Source organism: Diadema antillarum, unplaced genomic scaffold, assembly GCF_040938485.1.
Source record: "Diadema antillarum isolate AM-2024a unplaced genomic scaffold, OU_Dant_1.0 scf00000082, whole genome shotgun sequence".
Lineage (NCBI taxonomy): Eukaryota > Metazoa > Echinodermata > Echinoidea > Diadematoida > Diadematidae > Diadema > Diadema antillarum.
In genome coordinates this window covers 416353-444023 of record NW_027270971.1, presented here as the reverse complement: position 1 = coordinate 444023, position 27671 = coordinate 416353, and the positions used below count along the sequence as shown (strand labels likewise).

The 27671-nt window shown below is 39.7% G+C and overlaps 1 protein-coding gene across 1 annotated transcript in view; it reads left to right on the top strand.

The window, feature by feature from the left end:
• LOC139717786 (uncharacterized) overlaps positions 1-22168 on the top strand; it is a 29807-nt gene extending 7639 nt beyond the window's left edge. Inside the window, exons 4-8 of the mRNA XM_071629285.1 lie at positions 1042-1123; positions 1588-1837; positions 2163-2664; positions 19849-20166; positions 22065-22168. Coding sequence (XP_071485386.1) covers positions 1604-1837; positions 2163-2664; positions 19849-20166; positions 22065-22168 — 1158 coding nt within the window. The 5' untranslated portion in view covers positions 1042-1123; positions 1588-1603. The remainder of the gene's footprint in view (positions 1-1041; positions 1124-1587; positions 1838-2162; positions 2665-19848; positions 20167-22064) is intronic.
• Positions 22169-27671: the final 5503 nt, after the last annotated feature.

The window sequence follows — 27671 nt, the reverse complement described above, 5'->3', positions numbered from 1 at the left end:
GTATAAAGTATTTTATTGTGTATATTTAATAAAGTAAAATTAGAGGAGTTATACATAATATACATATCTTGGCGTTGATATTGATGAACATTTAAATTGGGATCAGCATATTGGAAAAATATCAAAGGAAGTAATAAACAGAATATATTTATTGAGACGGATACGACCTTAACTAAACAAACAGCATTAAAATATAAGAGTATTATACAAGGAAGATTTGTTTACTGTACAATACTCTGTGGGTGGTGTGTGTGTGTGTGTGTGTGTGTGTGTGTGCGTGCATGTGTGTGTACCTTGTATTTGCTTAATTCATGTTGTCTGGGCAACTTCAAAAAACACATACACAAAAATATACACGCACACATAACCACCAAATGATATTCATCGATATTTGAGTATGCATTATAATGTTCTGAATAATGGCACTTAGGTTTGAATTGTGTATGTCATGACTACTATTTTGTAATACGCGGTATAGTGTGTCAGCTGCGCAATGTAATTACGCCATCTACCATTATTACTGTTTTTATTTTAGACAACTCATTTTCACCACATATTACCAATTAAAGACCCAGTAGCATGTGGATTCAAGGGTGGCCCGATTCGTTCGCTGCCTCCCGTGGTACATTCAAAAACCACAAATCGAGCACAGGTCAGCGAATATTGGGCATTGAAGCGTACGCTTGTCACTGTAAAGATTATAAAACTATCAAGATTCTTCCGGCTGTTTGTGTACTTACATACATTATTAGTCTGGTTTCCAGCCTCTTTTCCAACTGGACTTCGCAGCGACGAAGTATCCGAGACGGACCAGCCTCCCCACTCCGTGATATCTCTGTACTATCGAGTCTTTAAAGAATTGTAATTTCCTCTTTTTTTTTGTTTGTTTATGTTGTTTTTGTTATTTTAGTGTGAAGAATACAGCAGACGCTCCCCTAAAAACGAAGTAAAGTTTTGCTTGCTGCCACGACATTTCAGTGAAAGATCTTCGTGAATTTCTGCTGCCTTAACGCAATTTCATTATCTCTCTCTATGAAACAGCTCACTTGTCGGTTGTAATATCGTTAGTACTGCTACTTGGTACTATCACACTGCTAATCGTTCTGGCCATTGTCAGGAAAAGGTGAGACTTTGAAAAAAAAATCGTATTTCCTTTTTTCCCATTTTTATCAATATGTAAATATGTATTTTCAAGAAACAGTGCATTAGCATCTCTATACTTTGTATAGATAAATGATCATGCACTCAATATCATACAGTATCAAGTTCAGGCATACTTCTACGTATATCTCCAACGCTGACAAATAATGAAGGCAATAGCTGATGAAAGTATTGCAAAGTGAAAGTCACAAAATGTTGGATCTTTATACGTGGCACTTTTAAAACAAATAAGCTGCCATTTCGTTACCTTTTATTTGTGCTAAGATATACAGAAGGGAACGTTTAAGTAAAATGTAAGCCATGTTTACCCTTTAATTATGTTTTACCTATCATTGTTCAGGAAGTTGAAGTACAATAATATATTTTACAATGAATTGAACAATGCATTTTAATTTCTGTTACTTTGCCCCATTCGTTCAATAATAGATGTTTATATAGGTCTATGGCAACTTCAAGTCAGTCGAATGATGACTCTGATAGAGGGCGATTGCAAATAGATCATGTAGACACTTCAACCAACTTAATACCTGACACAAGAGACCGTGTGACGTCAGAAGACACTGGTATTGATCCCTATGCAGTGGGTCGCTCTGTGCCTCAAGTTCCAGGCAACGAATTCGGCAACGTCACAACCTCACCAGACTACGCGCGTCACATCTTCCAGAACACATCGCAGGTAGTGGTGAAATGCCTTTTAGATTCCAGACTTTCCACACTTGCCAAGTTTAAAACATGCAATAATAATTCAACCCTTCGCTTCAAGTTACGTTTATGTATAGATAACGCAACGATATTGCATTTCACATCAGGATGTGGATATCCCGATATCAAGACGCACTATGCAGGCCCAGGTAAAAAAATCGGCAAACCTATATAGATAGTTATTCTTCATTTTCCATTCTCTGTCACTGTATGTCCGAAAAGATACTCGTGTCTTTATGAGGATTGTCAACTCTGGACTTTTTCAAGTCTTTCTTTAATTCTTAATTTTATCTTTAAAGAGCCATGGTTATGAAACGGAGGCGAGCAGAGAGAGAGATGCTACAAGTTCAGCGGACACCAGTTCACGACCCTTCTATGACGTCATACACCAAGATGATAAAGGCGTTTCTGAGAAAGCAGCTAACGAGACAGAACCTTACATGGACATGTCAGGTTCTGTGAAGAAGCCGATGAGCATTACATTTGCTCAATCCAGGGATGCCAGTACAGATGAAGAGGACACGGATGAACATGGCTACATGCTTTTTAATGTCAATCTGCCCGAAGTTACGAGTTGTCAACCTCAAACAAGTCGAGCTACGATGAAAGCTTTTGACAGCGACGATGTCCCATCCTACGATAATCCAAACAGCGTAGAATTATCAAGTCGGCTAGGAGCTGCTACAGGTGACGCTAGTACCTCTGGAAACCTTCAATCGTCAATCTATCAGGAAATTCCCTGCACTGTAGACCAATCCCCATCCATTCCTGAAGCTCAATATCACCAGAGGGATATTGATGGTAATGATGATATCGGGCTTTCGGCCTTAGACCTGAATGATCCGTTTTATTCTCAATCTAGCTACGTAAGCAGGTCAAGACAAGAATGTGAGGTGGATGAAACTGGCTATCTGGTTCTTGATGTTGAAACAAAATGTGAGGTGGATGAAACTGGCTATCTCGTTCTTGATGTTGAAACAAATCAAGATAAAAACATCGCTGATTAAAGACCCAGTAGAGGAGGGTGAAAAGGTTGACTCGATTGAATGGATCTTATTGCGGTCCACCTGGGCTTATTCGAAAACCATAACAAGCCTTAGCCTGCTGGAATAAAATGGGAAGGTAGACATGGTAGCAAAATAAGATAATTATGTTTGCCAAAGCATACGCTCATCGATAACATTCAAGTACACGTCAAAAAATGAACAAGGTGTTAATTCTAACTCGGCAAGTTATGCAACTTTTTGCAATATTTGCTGACAATGACAATTTTCTTTTTTGAGAATTATTTGTTTCCTCTGAAGTCGTATTCATGATAAATGTTCAACTATTATAATGACTTCTAGAAGGCTCCCTTAGCAAAAGCTTTACGATACGCCGTGAAAGTACTGAACATTATTCAAAACTTTGAATAAATATAAGCCAAGTATTACAAAATGAACACATTAAAGCACTTTATTTATTTTTTGTTGAGAACTGTCGCAAGGAAATGGTAACTACCATGTCTGAGTCATTAATGTTTCACATCGTATTTGGCAAAGTTCACGTCATTGGGTCTGTACTTGTAGTCTATGTGCCAACCCTATTCCGAAAATTGTTTGAATGTGCATGGTAACAGTTGTGGAGAAGTGGAGGAAAGATTGGAGAGAATTTGGAGAAATTCCGAAAGCAATGCATGTTGTACATACGTGTATATTACATTGTAATATTCTTTATAGACATTATGCATCCAGTTTTGGTTTTGTCTATAACTTCTATCCTCAGGTCTGTCTGGCGCATCGTCATAATGTGTACATTCACTTTGCAATCTAACTTTAATGTCGGGCCAACAGCCATTTCAACAGTTTCTCTCTTTTTGATGTTGAGGTCTTTTAGTGTAAAATACATAATAGATTGTGAATACTTTAGCTTCTCTGCCATATCTTTGTCCATCTGCCTTCCTCTATCTCTCACTTTCTCTGTCGAGTTAACGAAACATACAAATGTGTGTGTGCATAGACATATATTGTATATTGATATAAAATATGCATTTAAATTTGTTACATTTTGGACATGCAGAAACTTTTTGCCCCGCTGACAAAGTCCCACAGCACAAAATTATAACATTATTTTGAGAGCAATATCAGTATTAATTCAATTCAATTCAATTCAATTCAATTCAATTCAAAGTTTATTTCATTTTTTGCCTAAACATATGTTTCACTTCCTTTGATAACAAAGAATAAGGTAAATAGTCCGGTGTAGGTCGGAGAGTTACAGATGGGAGTGCAGAGCTGGTGAGATTGTTAAAGGCAAGGAGGTATATACCTCTTGAATCGGTAAAGGGGTAAAAGGCATGCACATAATTATAGTACCAACTGGAGATACAGAGAAATATAGGTTAAGGTGTGGGAAGATGGAGAATAAGAGAGAGAGAGAGGGAGAGAGAGAGAGAGATGGGGCAACAAAAAGAAAGATGGGGAGGGAAGGGAAAATGAAAAAAAAAGCCACCATGGATTGGACGGCGCTCAGGTTACGCAGAATTTGGCTATGATTGTACAATGGGGAAACTTGCTTTTGTATTTATGTTTAGTCGCATGAGTTCTCTAAGGAGCTATGATAAATTTGTGTATTTCAGTTGTTGCTATATCAAAGTCATGCAAATCTCAAATTCTGGCAAGATTCTTCCATCATTAATATAATTCCGGTCCACTTGTTAACCATGGACCCACAGTTTCACCTTTCAATAAATCAGTGCGCATGACAGTATTTTGTGATTTAGAGATGGGAAATTTACACGAAGCGAATATGTTTCAAAATAGAGAAATAAAACAAAAAAAATGAAACCTAGCAAAGCAATGCTATAATACTAATGTTCTCCTCCGTAAACCTGTATGCAGCTTACGAGATAGACGCTTATAGCTTTAAGCGATCAAGGCCTATGAACTCGCAATCAAATAAATTACAGTAAGCCCGACTATAAAGATCACAAGCTCGACACAACGATCACAACGCCTCGACAGGATGAACAGCCCCATCTATCAACTAATGTTACGAAGCGTTGCGTTCGTAGAACCTTTTTTACCTCCGCCAGTACGTGAAACCTATACAGTTGGGGAAGGTTATTGATTTTTTTTTTTATACAACACGTATTTTAGAATGTAGCTATCCGATGGATCGATTGCCCATCACATGACATTTAGTGAAAAGTTCCATTGCACGCTCTGGCTGTCAGCCGTGCAATTATTTTTGTTTGAACAAAAATGGATAGCGCATGGCTGACGTCACCCATTTCCATTGACTCCAAGATTGACTCGAAGTTCTTGTTCCATTGCACGGCTGTGAAGTCACAATAAACAAACATTTGTAGCGCGCACTCAACAATTACAAGCGAGCTTACAAGTGCGTACTTTTCTCACTCATTTTTGCAAACAACTTGTCACGGTGACTGCGACTGTGTGGCTACTCATTCGTCTTTCACGGAAAATGGTTGCCATTTCCGTACTAAATTTAAGAATCTGTGCGGACCAAATCTGTTGACGTTCGAGGTGTCGTATAAAACAAAGATATGGTCTTTGCTCGTGCAATGGAACAAGGATTCGCACCCGGTGAAAGATGAGGCGCACTGTTCAACTCGGTTATGCCTCGTTGAATAGCGCGCCTCTGTCTTTCACCTCGTGCGAAATCTTGTACCATCGCACTCGTGACCATTCACTGTTTGCATAGGCTACGGTTCCGTACGCTTGTTTGATTAATTTAGTCAATTTAATTCAATTCTGCCTGTCTGCGTGTATGTTTGTCTGTTTGTTCACAAGATAACTTGAGAATAGATTAACAAATTTTCACCAAACTAGCAGGGTGTGTTCATGTTGAGGTAAGAAATTATTAAGGTTGGGAGTTGTGGACGAGGTCAAAGGTCATAGGGTCTTAAAGGACATTACATGATAATACAATAACTCAAAAACGGATTATCGGGTTTTTAACAAACATGTCGGGTGTTTTGTAATGAATTACAAGAGAAACTATTGAATATTTGGTTCACGATGCCAAAGTTTAAAGGTCATAGGATCATTAGAAACATTTGTTTAATCTCCCAATAATTCAACAACGAATAATCAGATTTTCACAAAACTTGCAGGGTGTGTATGTAATAAAGAAGGAAAGAAAAAAAAATAAAATTGGTGTCATGAGTTCAAAGGACAAAGGATATGGGATCATAATCGACATGAAATAAGCTTACTCTCCCAATAGTTCAACAGTGGATAATGAGATGTCCATATACACTGAAATTCTATGTTTGCGTTGAAGCTACTGCCTACGTAATGGTGATATTTTAATCACGGCTGCTTGACGGAGGTCTGCTCTCTCTCTCTCTCTCTCTCTGAGTGCCCTAGCGTTGAGCTTAAGCGCCTTATTTGTCTATGCCACGACCAATGGAAGAGAGCTATGACGTAGCCAGTTGAATTGAACTGCAGTACAAATACCTTTGTGTAGATTATACTTCTGGCTAGTCACTTTCCACACGTAACTGGTTGACAAAACAGATTACTCCCGGACGTGCCCCCATTTGTCACGACCAATAGAAGAGAGCTATGACGTAGCTAGTTGAATTGTTACAAAATTACATTTATTATAACTAAATTGTGTATTACAATTGAATGGTTGCCATTGCAACTGAATTATCACATTGACATCAATTTCCGGAAATTAAATTGTCTCATGAGTTCCAAAGAATATAAATGCTCTTTCCTGTATTAATCGACGACTGAAGTCCAGTCCATTCAACGATTATAGTTGACCGCGTTATGACATCATTGAAGCGGCGTAACCACGATGGCGACTCGTGTGATGACGGCTCGTGCGTGACGGCTCGTGCGGTGACGGCTCATGCGGTGGCAGCTCGTGCGATGACGGCGGCCCAGAAGAAACATTCGACGTTCATGAGACAGCATGTATACTGCATCCCCAGTGTGGGTAGATACTGTGGTGCTCGTCTTATCAATGCTGCGTTGACGGCACCATGGCATTGAAACAACTTGACCCTTCTTTCTCTGCGATGTGGAGTACACTCTTATTTCTGCCGAGTCAAAGTTTCAACTCTGAATCCGAGTCAAAAAATTTTCACTCCGATCCGTGTAAATTTAACACCAACCGTGTACTTCTGACTCAAATCCGAGTTATCATTTTGGTTATCGGACTTTTTACACCTGCGCAGAGTCACATCAGAAATACCCAGCGCGGTGTACATGACATACGCGCGCTACAATTGGACAAAACATGTCATGTGTCCTATGTGACGTAGTACCCCCGCGAAAAAAAGCGTCATTTCTCGACGATCCGCCGCGGCCGCAGGATGTCTTGCAACTTGTTGTCTTCAAGATGGACAATTTTGTGTGCACTTTTCTAGAGGAATGCGGAATGGAGGAATACATAGGAGTTTTCATCGGTGAGTACCCGCACCTCATTCACAACACTCATATAAATAATTGCCTGAAACATGGTCTAAACAGTCAGTTTTATTTATGGCAAAATGAACTTTCGACACGGACACATTGACTGGTAATGGCGTAGCCGTAGGCGGCCGTACGGCAGCTCGTACCTTTTGTACGTAGCCTGGGCTATATGCTATACGTTCGAACCAATTGTGAACCTACCTATTCTAGTAACATGTAATAAATAAGTTTTAATCCACCCCCTTCGCGTAGTTTCATCGTACCATACGGGTAGGTTCCATGCATGTACAGTGGAGGTGTAGCTAGCAACGGCGTAAATCCGTACTGAGGAGTGGGGGGGGGGGGGGATGATCGGATAGTCACCATCACCACGATTACAAGCCCATAAGCGGACCGGCGCAGCCTTGGTTGGGGGTGGGGGGGGGGGGGGCTTGGTGAAGCTTGGTGCCCCCCCCCCCCCATACACACGCACACACACTTTTTTTTTGTCAGCCGACTTTCGGCGGAAAAGCAGACCTTAAAGTACGAAGACTTTTTTTGTTTTTTTGAAATACCTGTGCGAGGGAGAGGTGCATGTTTTTGCGCGTTTTGCCGACTTGAAACAGTCCCACTTGTTTAAGGTATAGCAATATATTTGGCTGTAAAATGGTGTCATATAAATAAACTTCTTGTATTAATTCTTACACTGAATATCATGAACGCGACCTAACCCAAGCTAGGGAGGGGGGGGGGGGGGGAGGGCGAGGGTGTGGGAGGGGGATGTTCCCCCTGCTACGGTGAGAACTTTTTGCATTTTGATGCTGTAAATGGTGGCGCACCGGGTGCAACTGCTGGCAATTATTGGCAGCAGCATCAGGAGAATGGCATAACGATTCAATGAGAGCGAGTGGAGCGAGCGAGCTTGAAAATTTTGACATTTTACAGTCCAAAAACTGCGGTTTGTAGCTACATCCTTTCGCTTTGAAATTTAAGGAGGGGAGAGGCGTACCGGGCGCAACTGCTGGCAATTATTGACAGCAACATCAGGAGAATTGCATAACGATTAGATGCGAGCGAGCGAAGCGAGCGAGCTTGAAAACTTTGACATTTTACAGTCCCAAAACTGCCGTTTGTAGCTATATTTTTTCGCTTTGGAAATTAAGGGGGGGGGGGCGCACCGGGCGCAACTGCTGACAATTACTGGCAGCAACATCAGGAGAATAGCATAACGATGAGATGCGAGCGAGAGAAGCGAGGGAGCTTGAAAATTTTGACATTTTACAATCCCAAAACTGCCGTGTGTACCTATATATTTTCGCTTTGGAAATTAAGGGGGGGGGGCACCGGGCACAACTGCTGACAATTACTGGCAGCAACATCAGGAGAATAGCATAACGATGAGATGCGAGCGAGCGAAGCGAGCGAGCTTGAAAATTTTGACATTTTACAGTCCAAAAACTGCCGTTTGTAGCTATATATTTTTCGCTTTGGAAATTAAGGGGGGGGGGACGCACGGGGCCTAACTGCTGACAATTACTGGCAGCAACATCAGGAGAATTGCATAACGATTAAATGCGAGCGAGCGGAGCGAGCGGAGCTTGAAAATTTCGACATTTTACAGTCCCAAAACTGCCGTTTGTAGCTATACTTTTCGCTTTGGAATTAAAGGGGGGGGGGCACCGGGCGTGACTGCTGGCAATTATACTGGCGGGAACATCAGGAGAATGGCATAGCGATTAAATGCGAGCGAGCGGAGCGAGCGAGCTTGAAAATTTTGACATTTTACAGTCAAAAAACTGCCGTTTGTAGCTATACTTTTTCGCTTTGAAATTTAAGGAGGGGAGAGGCGCACCGGGCGCAACTGCTGGCAATTATTGACAGCAACATCAGGAGAATTGCATAACGATTAGATGCGAGCGAGCGAAGCGAGCGAGCTTGAAAACTTTGACATTTTACAGTCCCAAAACTGCCGTTTGTAGCTATATTTTTTCGCTTTGGAAATTAGGGGGGGGGGGGGCGCACCGGGCGCAACTGCTGACAATTACTGGCAGCAACATCAGGAGAATAGCATACCGATGAGATGCGAGCTAGCGAAGCGAGCGAGCTTGAAAATTTTGACATTTTACAGTCCAAAAACTGCCGTTTGTAGCTATATATTTTTCGCTTTGGAAATTAAGGGGGGGGGGGGGACGCACGGGGCCTAACTGCTGACAATTACTGGCAGCAACATCAGGAGAATAGCATACCGATGAGATGCGAGCTAGCGAAGCGAGCGAGCTTGAACATTTTGACATTTTACAGTCCAAAAAACTGCCGTTTGTAGCTATACTTTTTCGCTTTGGAAATTAAGGGGGGGGGCGCACCGGGCGCAACTGCTGGCAATAACTGGTACAGCAACATCAGGAGAATGGCATAACGATTAAATGCGAGCGAGCGGAGAGAGAGAGCTTGAAAATTTTGACATTTTACAGTCCAAAAACTGCCATTTGTAGCTATATTTTTTTGCTCTGGAAATTAAGAGGGGGGGGGGGGCGCCCGGTGTGCCCCCCTGGATCCGCCACTGGTAGTCAAGGTTGTCGGTTTATGTTCATGATTGGGGGGAGGTATGACCAGCGAGGGGGCGTCGCAAAGTGACCAAGCGGCCAAGACGGGGGAAGGATGTCCAAAATCTGCACTTTGGAACATCCCCTAATTGTTTGTGTTTGTTTGTGTGTGTGTTGTATATACATCAAAAAGTTAGGAAATAGCCCAGATCAAGTCTTATTATTGGCAATTCAAGGCATTTTAATAAAGACTAGTATGTGAAGCAACACTGCAAAATCAATGATCTAGCTTTGATATAATGAAACGTAATGTACAAAGGTGTACATTCTACATCGAGACTTTGCGCAACATTGCAGCGACTCTTTTGACACTGCGCACGTCCTGCTTATATTCAGAATGCCAACCAGGAATCGGGCTGAATCACAATCTTTTGTCGGCTCCGGGCTTTTTGAACAATGTTTCACACTCTATCGTGGTCTCTTTAATTATGGTTAAAAGAAATCTTAGAAAAATATCTTATTTCTTGATCACTCTTTCATGTCGATTTCAAAAACAGTTTACCAACTCTTGAATTACCATTTAGGTATTTTTTTTTAACCGGTGGATGGGGGAGGGGGGGGGGGGGAGGGAGGATGGGGGGCACGTGCTCCCCCGTGCTTCCCCCCCCCCCCCCCCCCCCAGTTACGCCACTGGATAATGATACAAAAGTGTACAAAGGGATCCAGTAGCGGAGCTTTTGCATGTTTATGATTGCAATTCAACGATTTGGTGCATAGTTCTGGCGGTATTTGGATAATTTTCCATAAAGACAGTTCGAGATTTGTCCTCATCTCGGGAATTGGTTGTAAGACAATTTGTCGGCCCCAACACTACCGTAGGGGCGGGGCAAATGCCCCTTTGCTCCCCCCCCCCCCCCCCCCCCCCGATAGATTCCATCCCTGGGTATGCCCATAGATGTATCCTGACTGAAGAAAGACTGACATGAAGAAAGTTCGAGATTTGTCCTCATCTCGGGTATTGCTTGGGGGACAAATGATTTGTCTGCCCCCAACATTTCCGTAAGGGCGGGGCAAATGCCCCTTTGCCCCCCGAGATAGATTCGACGCCCCTGATCATCCCTGGGTATGCCCATAGATGTATCAGAGTCATCATTGTTTCAGGAATGATTCAGGAAATGGAGGGGGGATCAATTATGGCGATATAGTTTTTGTTGTTGTTTGTTTGTTTTCGTACATAATGTGTAGATGGTCCCGAGTTGCTCACGTCATAGCATGTTTACAGTCATGTAGGCCTACACTATTTAACGTTGTCAACATCTAGACCATATCTTATGTAGATATTACTTTCTTCGCGAGCGAGCGAAGCGAGTGAGCGCTTGAGAAAGTATACATTATCCTATATACAAGATAGAATACCGTTCAGCTCTGTTACCTGTCTGAAGGCTGGCGTACGAACGTCATGCAATACGCCAAAATTGATACAATCACATTTCTGCTTCCTCCATTTTTTCCTCAAATTTCAGGGGGGGGGGATGATTGTACAGGCCATCTCCCCTCCTCCATTTCAGGGGGGGGGGGAGAGATTCATTCCCCCATCCCCAGGGATTTATTATGGTTAGAAGAGATTTTAGAAAAAAAAGTTTATCTTTATTTTCATGATCACCCTTTCATGTCGATTTCAAAAGCAGTTTACTAACCCTTGAATTACCATTCTGGTAAGTTTTTTTTTTTTTTTTTTTTTTACCAGCGGATTGGGGAGGGGGGGGGGGGCACGTGCCCCTATTTTCCCAGAATTGAAATTCAGCCATCTTTGGGTGAAACATTTAAATAATTTTCTATCAAAAAAGTACAAACATTTCCACATCTCGGGAGTTACGAGGAGGAGCAAAATGACATGTTTGTCCCCAATACTTTTATGGGGAAACCATCCCCCTCCCCCTCCATCGACGTCTCTGCATATGAGGGAGCTTTAAGTGAAAGATCTGCTGCACACTCTTTGATAAAATTTAATGAAATACGTCAATCTCAAAAGTGTGCAAAGTCTATCGAAAGGAACCCGGTAGCGGAGCTTTTGCATATTTCTCATTGCAATTCAACGATCCGGTGCATAGTTCTGGCGGTAGTTGGACAATTTTCCATGAAGAAAGTTCGAGATTTGTCCTCATCTCGGGAATTGCTTGGGGGACAAATGATTTGTCTGCCCCCAACATTTCCGTAGGGGCGGGGCAAATGCCCTTTTGCCCCCCGAGATAGATTCGACGCCCCTGATCATCCCTGGGTATGCCCATAGATGTATCAGAGTCATCATTGTTTCAGGAATGATTCAGGAAATGGAGGGGGAGGGGGTTCAATTATGGCGGAATAGTTTTTGTAATTGTTTGTTTGTTTTCGTACATAATTTGGAGATGGTCCCGAGTTGCTCGCGTCAAAGCATGTTTACACGTAAGCCTATGCTATTTGACGTTGTCATTGTCTGGACCATACCTTATGTCGATATTACTTTCTTCGCGAGCGAGCGAAGCGAGCGAGCGCTTGAGAAAAATTATTTACGATCCTACAAGATATAGAATACTGTTCAGCTCTGTTACCTGTCTGAAGGCGGGCGTACGAACGTCATGCAATATGCCGAAATTGATACAATCACATTTCTGCTTCCTCCATTTTTTTCTCAAATTTCAGGGCGGGGGGGGGGGGGGGGGGGATGATTGTACAGGCCATCCCCCCTCCTCTATTTCGGGGGGGGGGGGGATATATCCCCCCATCCCCCCGGGATTTACGCCCATGGTAGCTAGGTAGGTTCACATCTATTGCAGATTGGTTCTAACGTATAGCATATAGCCCAGGACTACGTACAAAAGGTACGAGTTGCCGTACGGCCGCCTATGGCTACGCCATTACCAGTCAATGTGTCCGTGTCGAAAGGTCATTTTGCCCCAAATAAAACTGACTGTCAGGTAATTATTTATATGAGTGTTATGAGTGTTGTGAATGAGGTGGGTACTCACCGATGAAAACTCCTATGTATTCCTCCATTCCGCATTCCTCTAGAAAAGTGAACACCAAATTCTAGTCATTACTACACCAAAATGGGTTACTTACAATGCGGGTAACGACACCGTATCAGAGTGAAATCGTGATCTTTTGATTCGGAAATCCGTGTCATTTTGCACCTAACTGACCCCATTTCCGAGTCAAATTTGACACTTTCCGAGTTAATTTGACGCCACAGAAATGACTCGGAGAGTGACTCGGAATCCGAGTGAAATCATTTGACTCGGAAGTCCGAGTAGCTTTCACTCGGAAGGAGTTGACTCCCAGCTGGTGCCATTTCCGAGTCATATTTCACACTTTTCGAGTTATTTTTGACGCCGCAGAAATAAGAGTGTACGAACTCAACATGTAGAGCGACTCGAAGTGAAGCACGAACCCGGCTCGGAGTAGGTGCAGCACAGGAACTCGGGGTAGGAGTATGAACTCAGGATAAAACCCACCATTGTGGGCTCACAACTCCTCCCAAAATTAGCAATACTCGAACTCGAGGGCTACAGCCTGTTGGCTCCTCAGAACGCAATTTGACTCTCTGCTGCCAAAATGAAGAGTGACTCTCTCCTACACTGTGGCAATACAACCTGTCGCTTCGGGCGGGTCTTGGCATTCCAAGTATCCCTGACATTCACCCTTGCCTGGAGGCGATTACATGATACTACCTGTCTCCCTCTCTGGGTGGATTCAATACATTTCCACTAAGCTACTTATTTTCTTTACAAACGCAATTATACCTATAAGCATATTATCTTCACAACATCTTCCCGTCAAGGATATACGTAAACAAATGACAGAACTTTCTTTTTTTGCAGATTTCAGATACTACATTGTATTTCATACTTACTTTCCAAATTTCAGAATTTTGCTGTTGGGGAAAAAAACTACCTGTGACAGTCTAGTAGGGCCTATCTAGCTCATTTGCTTGTTTTTCGCGGTTTCTTCCTCGTGGGCCATATGACTCATAGGTTGCATATTATGACTCGGAGCCTTTTTTCAATGTTTCCCTCGTGGAACGTATGACTCATGAGTGTCTAGCTCATATGATGACCCCAAAATGGATACCATCACTATGTGAGTTATATTTAGTCTCTTTGTCCTTCCTCTTCAAACACCTTGGGATAGTAAAGAGATTTGTTTGCTAATGGAGATCAAAAAAGAAAATGTAAATTGAACCATTTACTGCAGCTCACCTGAAGACTTCGCTCCAGTTTCCCCCTCTACACAATTTAGCATTGCCGTGTACAGTATGTCTCATACGATGTGCCGTGCACAGAAGGAGATGGAAACCGCAACGAGTATTGGCGACGCTGCATGCAAACAAAATGTATGCACTTGATGTATTGTGCGAATCTTCTTATTCGTGACTTTTTTCACACACTCCACTAACCTTGCACTTTCGAAAGTGCACTGAGTTACGTGTTAACAACAATGACGTAATTAAGTCTCAATATTGTATTCCTTCTACCCCCCCCCCCCCCGTCCATTTTTGGTCACTCTCAATTCAGTTTCATTCTCTCACACTTTTCATTGTTCCTTATTCAGAGACAACGCGTTTGTGTCTTTCTTGTATTTGTCGTTCTGCGCTATTATGAGCGAATATGTGTGTAACATTGTGTGTAAGTTTGTGTGTCTTTGTGTGTGTGTGTGTATGTGTGTGTGTGTGTGTGTGTGTGAGTTCGTGCGTCATATTACCAGTAATATTTTGATAAGTGTATTTAGCGCTGTTTATATGCTTCATGTTTACTTTCTCTTATGCTGAAAGTTTTATGAAATGCATCGTATAGTTATGTAGGCCAAGTCTTAGAGGTGTACAGAATAGCTAAGGCCACTTATCATTACATGTTCTCTATTCAGCAGCCCTTCCCTTTTTATTTCAAGCCTCCTCTAAAAGCAAATTCATTTCTCTATGTTATTATGTTCATTTAATGCAATATAAATGTACAAAGATAGGACATAGGAGATGGAAATAAAACTGCACAAATTATAATAAATGAAAAATTGAAGTAAAAGATTACTTCTTGATTTTGAAGGTAGGAAATATAAATTTTTTGACGTTTCATTTCACCAAGGAATAGATAACTTAGTTGAATAATAAATATGTTTTTATTTTCATACCAATGTAAAATGTCAAAAAGCCATGACGTAATGAGCATCTATTGGAACAATTATCTTTGAATTGGTTTAATGTTTTTATTATCACCAAGACGTACAATGAACACTCACTGGATTAAAATTGAGCTCCTTAACAGGTGCAATTTTTGCACCATCCAAACCAGAAAGGTGCAAAGTTGCACCTTTAAAGTTGCTCATTAGTCTGAAAGGTGCTACCCCTGAAACCCCTTAAGGTGCTACAATTGTATCACACTTAAAGGTGCAAAATTGAACCTAGCTATCTTTGTTTCTTAGAGTGTAAAATGCAACGAGCACAAACGAAACAAAAAACATTATAATTTAGGAAAAAACATCGTTCTCAGTTCTTCTATTTGTACTTCAATAAAAGGTGAAAACAAAAAAACGAAAGTGAGATCATTGATATCATCCAGTGTTTGTTCCCTAATTCTAGTCGTTTACAAACATGTTTCGAAGTGTGTTTGTTAGTTTGTTTTTTGAGGATCATTCGTGCATCCACATTGGGTTTTAGGAATCTCGTCCGGTGCTATGAACCGTTATTATACGGTAATGCGTATGGCTTATGGTCGTAAAAACACGTATATAATACAAACATAGATACATCTACACTGTATACAGACTGCATTGCGTTCAAACAAAAGTGCATCCAGAGTGAGTCATAGTAATATTAAAGTGGTTTGATAAGAGCCCTATATTATTTCTATCGCTGAGCGGCTACGATGAATATCCTTTCGGAATTCGCTGGGGTCATCCACTTAGATACAATAATGTTTACTGAAGAAGTTTTAGTTTCACACAACACATCCAGACAATGGCCGGGTAGATTTGCAATATCAGTGCGTGCAGTAGGGCCTCTTTTACTGCTTCCAATTACGAAAACAACGGTATCACTTGCTAGCAACTAAGAATCGTTCGGGGTTGTCTGTGTGTGTGTGTGTGTGTGTGTGTGTGTGTGTGTGTTTCTATGTGGGGTGTGTGTGTCATGGTGTGTGCGTGTGTGTATGTTTGTGTGTGTGTGCTTTGGGGATTATACAGTGAGTTAAAAAGTTCATTAAAAAAATTTTACAACATACAGGGGCCGCCGAACGTTTTTCAGTGTGTGTGTGTTTGGGGGGGGGGGGGGGGGGAAACAGGGGGGCCGTGGGACGGGGGGGGGGGGGGGGTGGTAAGTCAAGGTCAAGCCCCCCCCCCCCCCCCTAGACGCACTGTCGTAGCCAGAGGGGACGGTTTTTATGCCAGGGAGCGAAGCGAGAGGGAGAGGGGAGCGACATTTTCAGACCTGAAATTCAATGATCTGGTGGAAACATTTGATGCAATACTTGGAATTCTTTCTAGCTAAAATAAATAAAAATAAAGATAAAAATAATGATAATGGAAATAACTAGGGCTTTTTTCATGGAAGTGTTCACAAAAAAATCACGGCATTTAGCTCTTATTCCGCGTGTACATCATGTGTGTGTATGTATAAAGTCTAATGAGGTAGAGGGGGAGGGTGTGGAAGGGGGTGCCCCCTCTCGCTCGATGGAGCTTTTGCGTTTTTAGAATTGAAATCAAGCGATATGAAGCACACTTTTTGTGAGAAATTCGGAAATTGTCATTCCCCCAAAGTGTACTAAGTCTATAGAGGGGACCAACAAATGGGAGATTGGCAAGATACCCCTCTCCTCCTATATTCGACTTTTCGAGGGAGTTTTTGATGAAATATTTGGGAAATAATGAAAAAAAAAATGATCGAGGGAACAGAGAGAGAAAAGGGTTGATTAAAAAGGGATATTCCCCTTGTATATGAGGGAACTATTGAATTTTCGGAATGTAAGTGATATGTCTTGTGCACTCAGTATTATTCAGAATCTTAAGGGGCGACCGCCCCCATCGGCCCCCCTTTTTTTTTTGCTACGCCGGTACTTAGACGGGAACTTTATGTCAGGGCGGAATCTTTAGAAATTCAAATTTATGCGTGTTTTGATTTTTTCCCCGATGTTCAATTTTTTCTTTCTTTCTTTCCGTTTTTTTTTCACGAACCAAAAGTGTGGGGGGCTGCAGCAGCTGCAGCTCCCCCCCCCCCCGCCCCCCGGTTCCGCGGTCCCTGAAATATGCGAAATAAAGGAGTTGATAGCGAGATAATTCCGTCCATAGATTAATTTTATTTGTATACACTCCCAGTTTCGTTCATATCCCTGAAGGGAGTGGCTATCACGTGTCTTTGCGCAGTTTCACTGCGCGCACATAAGCTCTCTTTTTCGCGTAGAGTCATCACAAGTATTGGAAGTGGTTACTTTCGGTACAACGCATAAATACACCATGTTAATCTCTTGACCATGTTTAAAACACCGTATTGCCAATATCCATCTCCTCTGGAGTGAAACTACTGTCAGGCATAAGCCAGTGACAATTTGCACTTCAGTTGTTTTACTTATGCTCGATTGATATTGGATTTACAGGATGGAGAGAAAACTAACTTTTTTAGTCTGGTTGTTGACTTGTGTTATCAATCACAATCTGTTCATCGCTTTTTCTTCCGTAGAAGCCCACGAGACTTGTACGTATACCCTATTCTTCTATCTTAAATTATCACATGTAGAATGTCATTACACAAACGAGAAAGTTGTAGCATAAAATAATTATGTAATATTGTAATTTCAATTGCAAAATCCAGAAGAGGACATTCAAAGAAAAACTAGATGGCCTAATACTGTATAATCCTTCAAATTTGGATTTTTTTTTTACTTGTATAACATAAAAACGGTAATCTGTCGCTAAGAAAGGTAAGTTCTGAGAAAATGGATATTGAAGTTGTGGGTCTTAACAAGTGCAGCCATGTCGCTTGTGTCTGACACAAGTCGGGTATTTCAAGTATTACTGCAGCCAATATGATAGGATTAGGTGTTATGATTATAACCCCAAACTGGGTAGGCCTATACGTAGGGTTATGATATTCATGCCAAATATCAAAGGCACTTTAACAGCACTGACTCTCAGTCTGTGTTTTGAAGGTTCCGTATATAGTTTCAATCACACTGTCAATATATTAAGGCTACGATTACAACTTCCCAAATCAGCCTGCTCGGCGACCTGTCGGCGAATTTTTAGCAAATTTCGGTCGGACAACGACCGGTGATTGACCAGTAACCTATCAGGCACCATTGAGTTTTCCGGCATCGGTCGGTCGCCGCTGAAGTTTTAACGCGGAGTTAAAATTTCATCGGCGACCGACCAGTTTTCACTCGCTGCCCATAATACGATCGGTGTCCGAGCGGCAACTGCCCGGGCAATGACCTAATTGAGTGGTTGCCGCCTAGCGATTTAGAGAACAAAAATAACAGACACACACACACACACACAAATCAATGATAAAAGCACAGAAGAAAACCGAGGGAATATATCGAGCGGTCGCCATCGAGCGATATAGGGACTATTTTTAATTCAATTATAAAGATAAAAATGACAGAAGCACTGAAGGAAACCAGGGACTAGATGGGGAAGAGAAGTCAAGCCAATGTGGAAGAAGCAGAGGGAGGGATAGAGGCAAGAAAACCCCACTAACATCTCAGCATCTCAATATCTCAGCAACCAACATGAGGGACATGGAAGACAGGGAAAACCACTTTGGGGCAAAAGAGATGAAAGCTAAAAGTTATAGTGTCGATATGACTTAGTAATATAATGGTTTGGTTATCTTATCATTAATTGAAGGCGTATTGAATGAAGAATATAAGTCTTGAATGACAAGAGATGGGGAAATGAATGAATAGGAAGAGAAAAATACTGTTGAATATTGAAGCAAACAAAGATATTTTGGAACGTTCTAATCTATTCTAATCTTTGGTCCATCTTGGGTTTTCCTCCCTTTTGTTTGATTTCTAATTTCTAGTTACCTGTAGTTTCACATAACTGAGGTTTGGTAGTTGGTAATTTAACTCTTAAATCTTTAGCCTCGAGTTTTATCTTAATTGATTAATTGATTAGAACATCACAAATCCCATTATCAATTGTAGGTACATGAATAAACCCAGGTAGCTCGTGAGAAATTTTCGGCAGAGACCGGCGGGTAGCCGCCGGAGTACGCCTACGGGACACCGGTAGATGACCCATCGATCACCCGTCGGTCGCTGAGCGAATTCGTAAAAATTATGGGCCAGTGACCGGTGGGAGATCGTCCAGTTGCCAATGGGGCATTGCTCTGTGACTGCTCAGTCTCTGCGGGGGGAAGATCCCCATATTTCGCATTTTTTTTTATCTTAGAACGACCGGTGACCGATGGGAAATCGACAGGGCATCGCTGGGGTTTTATAGCTTGCTCGACATCTCCAAAAACTGCTGGGCGGTGCTGGGCGGCGACCGAGCTGGCTACAAATCGGTCGGTCGCCGCTGTGAGTTGTAAACGTAGCGTCAGTGGAGTAAAAACGAATAAAAAGCAACGTGAGGAAAAAGGAAATATGGCTCTTTATAGGCATTATCGTTACTTGATACATAACCTTCAAAATTTAAATTCCTCTTCTGATTTTTATATGACATAAGGTTTTTTTATTGAGGGAAACGTCACAACTTTGATTGATTGAAATAGCCTTAACATCGCAGTTTTTGTTAACGTATTTTAAAGAAAAATGGAGATCAAATTTCATTTTAACTAGCACTTTGTGAAAGAAGATCCTTTAAAAGAAATACAGTTAGAGAGAAAAATAATGAAAGATATATAGAAAGAGAAACATGCTTACATCCAAAAGCATCTGTTGTTGGTATTGAGCGGGTAGGAAGATTACCACGTATCGACTGTAACACTCTTTTTCTTCACACTATTTTTTTTTTCTACTCAAACATTAACCACTTGTATTTTTCTTTTCTCATATCTCGTGCAGACTTCACTGTAAACTGTTCGGGAAATCCACTACAGCAGGAGATATTGTGTGATGAAAATTGTCTTGCCAACGATGATAGTTGGGTTTTTCAGGCACCTCGTGAACGCCGAATTTTCTCTGAAATTAAGTCTGTGAATCACTCACTGATTGGATTTGAATATCTGGATGAACTATCAAACAAATCATATTTGACTGTGTTTATTGAGGACGCCAAAACATCCTCCATTTTATCACTGACTCATCAGATGAAGCTACGGATAAAGTATACGTTAAATAACATCCCAGTGAAGTTCATAACGATCGTGAAGTGCTACGAAGGTAAGTACCATGCCGTCTATACAACTACGTGGATACCATTGTTTTTACGCAAGAAAAGTCAAATGATTTCACTCTATTGGTGTAAGATTGATACTACAGTGTATTAGGGTATAACTGGAGTTTAACTGGATGTTGAAATACATTGACAACTTAGGCATTGCGAAATTTAGTCGTACAAAGAACATGTTAACGCATGAAAGTAACGCATGGTCAAGATCCAAGAAATGAGATTGGTGTACGTTTTCTTCTCTCAGATCGTCTTTTAATGTATAGAAGGAGAGAAACTTAAACCGTGTCTTGAACATCAAGATTAAGATTGGCAGAAATAATCTTACTTTATTAATATAATCATACGGTAATTTCATAATGTTTTCATCAATGCAGTTCTAAAGTTCCGGTGGTTTCAATCATTGCTGGAGCTAATTGATATGTCATGTTGAACACGGAATTTGTATATCTAGATGTAATTTCGTATAACAAATTTTCTTAAATAGAATGCCGATAGGTTGAAAGTTAACATGGAGAATTGCAGCCCTTAAAATAAAGATACATATAAAAGTATTTGAAGTTCTAGTGACTTTTGATAAGCAAATGTTTTCTGCTCCTCGTCATTGCATGTTGCACATAATAGGAGGTTTGAAATTCCACCCAGACCAATGTTCCCCCCCCCCCCCCAAAAAAAAAATGATTACATGAACAACTTCATACACATAAAAAGCATCTTATGCGTAGGTACGCCTGAGATGACTGTTTTGAAAAGTTTGAATAAATTTTCAGGAACATTATTTTTCATACACCTAATGAAAAATTAGGAGAAAAAAACCCTACAACCCACAAACAATACAAAGGCAGGAATGAGTTCGCCAGGACTGCTAAGTTGTTCCGGCGGGAGTACTTATTCACATGGATCAAAAATTCCATCTTTTGTTGAAAGAGCAAACTCTAAAGGCAAAAGGGTCACACATGCTTACATCTACTGTCTTGGGCTGTTATCATGCAGTTAAAAGTCTATAAAATCACACAATACCCCTTTGCTATCCTCGAGCTTTAAAATTTCGAAAATTCCCCTTTCATTTGATTTTGATTTTCGCTTCAATGTGCTGCGTTGATCAAACAAATATTCATGTACAATAATATGCGATAAAGATATAGAAACAAGTGATTTACCACCGTTTGAATTAAATCTTTTTTTTTTTGTTTGTAAGATTTATCAAACTGCACACTGTAAACTAGAAAATAAAATCTAACAATGAGAACGTAGAAAATAATGTGTGGACATTTCTTTTCTAGTTGCTAGTTAAAATCTGCCACGTTCGCATGTGAAAAATGCATTCCGATAACTTTTAGTTTCGTTGAGTCATCCCATGGAAGGTTTTAGTAAGCGTTCTTGGCTTTAGCACTTTTGTTCCTGTAATGCACTCTACCTTCCCCTCCCACCCCCAAATATGAATATATACAGCTGTAAACCAGGAGGCCAGAATAAGTGTATTTACGACACCATCACAAATAGAGTGAGATTTGTTTTGTTTTTTTAATTCAGTCTTGTGCCACTCAAATTCTATTTTGAAAATATCACTTTTTTTTTTGGTTGAAATACAATAATCACACAAGAATGAATTTAATACAAAATATATTAACATACATTATATTTCGGAAGTATGATGTAAAAAAATCTAGTGAATGTTATTAAATTTATTCATAAGACACCATGCATTTTGTGTGTACACACACACACACACACACACACGCATACACACACTCACATAATGCATCTTCATAATATTATTTTATCTATGAGGAAATTCATCGGTGAAGCTGATAAATGGATCTTCGCTACTGGAGGGGTTAATAGTCTTCGAACCAGACACATATGCGTGCTTTGAAGGATTTAACGACAGAGCTGCTGACTGGATCTGTGGACAGCTCGGCTTTCCAGCGGTACAGCACTACTGGAATGAGACTCTGTCTAGTATTGCTACAGGGAACGGGCTTAGGCAGCTAACATGTGCTAACGGTGAGAATAAACTCTTAGTTTGTCAAAGTAGCCATTTTCCACATCTAAATCCAATAGAGCAGCAATTCTTTTCCTGGCATGTAAAGAGTTAAAGCGGAAATCCACCCTAGAAAATAAATCAACTTCAAAAGAAAGCGAACAATATTCCCTACAGAACGATACAAAAATGACAAAAATACCATAAGAAATACGGGAGATATGCCACTTTGAAATTTCAACTTTTTTCACTTAAGCAAGTTGACGATGTCATACTCTCACAATTTCTTATTCATTTCGAATACCATGCCTAAATTACAAGAATCTCATATCTCAATTGTATATAAAAAAGATTGCCTTAACTATCCAAAAAAAAAAAGAAGAAGAGAATAATTGTAAACTCTGACATATCTTGTAGGGGAACATGCTTTTACTTGTATTATAGCTAAAAATAAAAACAAATTCCGAATTTTATTTATGATATACATGACAAATTTTGAGGGTACTATAGTAAAACACCATCAAATCGTTGATTTGAATATTCATATAAAGGACAGGTAAAGAATTTTTAAGTTAAAAAAAATGTAAAATGTCAAAATGTCATATTTTCATTATTTCTTATCCGATTTTTGTCATTTCTGTATCATTCTTTAGGGACTATACTGAAGAGTTTGTTTGCAAAAACCGATAAGTCCATTTTTGAAGATTTTGAAGTACGGTCTCTGTCATAGAGTACAAAATAATAACTTTTAAATCATATATTGGTAACTACATATAAAGGTACATTATTTTTTGCAGTTATGGTCAAAAGAAGCAAAAATTTTCTTATTATTCTCTATATTTATCTTGACCTTTAATCGCAAATATCTCCATTTGGAAAATATGGACTTATCGGTTTTTGCGAACAAACTCTTCAATATTTTTTTCTTTTACAGTTTATTTATATCTGAGCTGGATTTCTTCTTTAAGAGAGAATGAAATAGAATTGTATGATATTTAGACACAATTTGTCATAACAATCGACTTCAAACAGTAAAGGAGATGTAAGGAAAAATCATCTTATGTAGTTCGCCGAATTATCTTTGTTCCCCATTCTTTTCTTAAACCTGCTACAAATTAACATTATATATTTATATAAATATTTACATTTTTTTCTACAAAATCAATGACCATAAAGACGAACGCCTTAAGGAGTGTTCAGTGAGAACCTCTGGATGTCCTGCAGAGCAGGGTGTTAGGCTGAAGTGTCGAGGTAAGTCTTTCCCTGAAGTATACACAAGAGGACCTGGTGTTTGGTGACAAAGTTTCCCCGCCAATATTTGGAAGCACAATGAAAATACATAGTGTTTGCTGAGCAGTTTGTTGAAGTTTGTACTCAATCTCAATTTCGTTTTCTCTTGTTTCATTGAGGTCTTTTAAAGTGTTTATGAGAACCCTTTAACGGAAACTTGAAAACAGCCAGATGTAACTTTGTTGCTCTGACATAACAAGGAAGTATTTGTACAGCAGTATGTTTTTACTTGTATTTTTATTCTAACTAAAGTTGAATCTGACAGTATGTTCGCCGTTGTAAGGATCGTTTTCTTTAATACAAAATAAAGTGTGTATTAGCGCATTTTTTTAAAGACTCATCGTTTACAAAGCCCCGCCTTTTTAAAACCTTTTCCCCATTTATGTTTTATCTGTTATACATCATTTACTGATTTTTCTTTGTTTTTTATGTCAATTTGTGTGTGTGTTTTTTTTAAAGAGTGTGTAACATCAAATCAAATCAAAATGCGAATTAGGTCCATTAGACCGAAGTGTTTCCTGACTTAGTGCCGCTTTTCTCTCTAAGCATCTATGTCTGGAAACATAAAGTGAACAATAATGTGTTTGCAATAGCTTTTATAGACCAGTTTTCTGATGCAGGTGGTCCTTAATTGTCCATCACCGCATGGGGCTCATTTAAAAAGAAAACTAAAAGAAACAAACAAAGGAAAACTAAAAAAGTTACCACTAGCTATTATACTTGGACAATTTTATGACTAGAGTGTTATTTAGGAATGCAACCATCTTTTCGGGAAAACTGATAATTCTTTCATTTTAAATTCGTTAAACACACAACTAAGTATGTATCCGCGTACCTACGTTCAATACTCCTTTTTTTCAAAGTTAGGTTTATTTCTTTTTCTTTTAGGTTTTTTTTTTCATTGATGAGCTATAGAAACACAAAACCTTGATGAACAATAAATTGCCTTGAAGCTGTAGATCTCCTTTTCCAGAAGACAAACTTCGCCAAGAACTGTAATCTGGAAAGTTTTTTTGGTTTTTTTTTTATTTTGTGATCCATGGCCACAGATGATAATGTGCATGCATGTGCATGCCGTGTTGTTATGGTTTATATAGCAATACAGTAAATGGTTGCTAATGGAGTGTATCTGAATTGCCTTTCAGTTGGCATCCGTCATATAATTTGGTAGTACGTGAGGACGAGGACGTGATGTGTGTGTATTTCAATTCAATTCAATTCAATTCAATTCAATCATAGTTTATTTCCAATCAACGAAAATCAAAACATAGTACAAAGTATACATGTCATGAAATGATATTGTTCAAACATTTGCAGAAGACTCATGTAGTATACAAGATACGTTATATAACAACAACAATAATTAGGAGGAACAATGCATATATACGTCGTGGGCGTGCGGAAAATAAATTCGATTATGGAAAATAGAGATCCACTGAAAAGCAAAGTTTGTGGGACGTGGATCGCTAGATAATTAATGCGTAAACAATGTATTATTCAAAATTCTTTATAACTATTGTATCTAATATAGATTATTTATGTCATCTGTAGAGATATACATGTAGTTATTTTAAGATACGCAGGTCGGGAATATATAGAAAAATGATAATGATAATAATGGTAATAATAGTAATAATACCAATAATGATAATAATAAAGTATCGATGCTAATGCCCGGACACTGTTCATTGAACCGAGGTACCGGGAAAATATGACAAGGACAACACACTCGTACACACATTCAATTACACACACACATATAAGACGCGAGACAGTACCGAGAAGAGAGAAGAGGATAACAATACAAGTCTATGAAGAACAAAAGACAGGAAGGGAAGAGGAGATTACTTTTCATGACATCCCATTCCCGGTCGTAGTGTTATATCGACCTGCTGGTTTGCAATTATGTGTTCATGTAGAACCTGGATTTCTTGGTTGCTATCAAGGCTCAAACCAAACACTTCAGCCTTTCTCGTCTTACATCGAAAATGGAGTTGACGTTCTTTCTGATGATGAGTGCGTATCTACCTGTAAAAGCAAATCTTCAAACCAAGAAGTTAAAATTGCTGTTATACATCGAAGATCGTGCGCATGTCTCCAATTAGAATCATTTGCAAGCATAATTTCTACTGGAAGTTATTCTCACACTTGGACCTGTCCCAGCCACGCTCAACTTGACTCCAGTCATCTTTTCTTTTCTGCATTTGACGGTAAGTGTCCGATACAAAAAGCTATGACTGTTATAATACTAATAAAAAAAAAACAAGATACATAAAATTGAAGGGGCGGAACAAGCAAAGGAGTGACGATATCATTAGTTTCATAATCTCGAGAGTTGTTAGTGGTTACCCTGATTCCTATCGGTGTCCGATTGACAATCTTTTGAAATTTTGTGTTGCAATTATCACTCCCCTTTTTTACTACTAGATGCACAATCGTCTGTAAAATGTACAATTGAGGTGTCATTTGCTGATTATAATTGCAATGAATATTGCTCAGTAATTGGCAAATCACTTTGTAATACTAAAATGAGATCGTGAGCAATATTCGAAGCAAAAAAAAAATAGTTTTAAAGAGTCTGCGAATTCAACATCAACAGGCATTACTGCGCAATACCAAACAGTTACTGAGGGTCCGTTGATCGAATGAAAGATGACAAGCACAAATGCGTATTTTGTAGCTCCCCATAACACCTGCTTCCCCTAATCGTATATCTTGGAGTTTATCGTCGGATTTCCTCTTCTTTTATAGTGTCAGTCGGGTTTTGTGATCATCCTGACAACGTGTCCTTTGGCCAGTGGGACTCGAATATCACTAATTTCGGGTCAGAAATAACTGTCAACTGCGACGAAGGTTACGTCATTTATGTCAGCAAGACGTTACAATGTGTCGCACTACCTGAAAAGTCGACCTACTTCCCGGTTTGGAACGCTACAGTCCCATCTTGCAGCAAGTATCATGATTTATTTTCTTTCTTTTATCAAGCCTTGATATGCAAGGCAAGGTCGAACGCTTCACATTTCAGCCTGTTTAAAAATAAATCGCGCTGCTTTCATTCCCAGATGCTGTAGCACACACCTTTGCCCAGGAGATTTACTTGAGTTAGCATGATGATGCTTATTCGACAGGGGATGGCTAGTAACTGATCAGTGTGAATCAGTGGGACTGCTGGGGGATGATTGTTCCAATCCTTGTGGGATTCATTTAAGAGTATATATATCCGTTCTTGCAGCGTCTTGTGTGAAAATAACTTGCTTCAGAATGGTCTCATATTCAAGAAATGTGCAGGTTCATGTTTCCAGATTAGCATGCCTGTATAGTGACGGGGCGATCGTTAACGGGCTCGTTAACTATCTCCCCGTCACTGTACAGGCATGAATATGAATATGAATATGAATATGAATATGAATATGAATATGAGAACATTCTGAAACAAATAATTTTCACACAACAATAGATATATAATGTACTCTTAAATGAATTCCACAAGGATTGGAACAATCATCCCCCAGAATTCCCACTGATTCCAAGTGACCAGTTACTAGCCATCCCCTAAGGTTTGTTATTCTAAATTTCGATATTCCCAAACACACAATTGAAATAGACGTTCATTGATCTGCAAATTAAATGAGATTCGTTATTATAACACTTGTGCCGTTATTCCGAGGGTTCCTAATGACGAAGGTTCGTTAGTTTTGAAAAAGAGAGGAATCATCGCTATTCCGGAGCTTAATCCGTTGATCGAAAAATACATAAGTTTCATATTGAATCCCAAAATATAAGAAAAGAGAGCATATATATATATATATATATATACATATATAAATAAAATCACTAACCCCGCCATTTTCAAGTCATTTCATTCCTGGTCTTCGGAATAACTAACGTTTTTCAACTTTGGATTAACGAAACTTTGGAATAACCACTCTTATTTCATATTCAGACTAACGATTTTTTTTTTTTTTTTTGGGGGGGGGGGGGGAATGAACTGCAACCGAAAAATAAGCCATCGCTTTTAAAACATGTGTATTCAAACTAAGCATTAAAATACACACTACTTTATGCTCCCTCTAAAATGAAAGATATAATCAACATTGATAAGATAGCATAGCATTCAATACTGCTTTTCAGAGTTTGATCAGTATTCAGTAAACAGCGTAAATGATTATAGGCATGGTTTGAGTGTTTTTATCATAATATAACCGGGGGGCCAAAAGCTAAAAA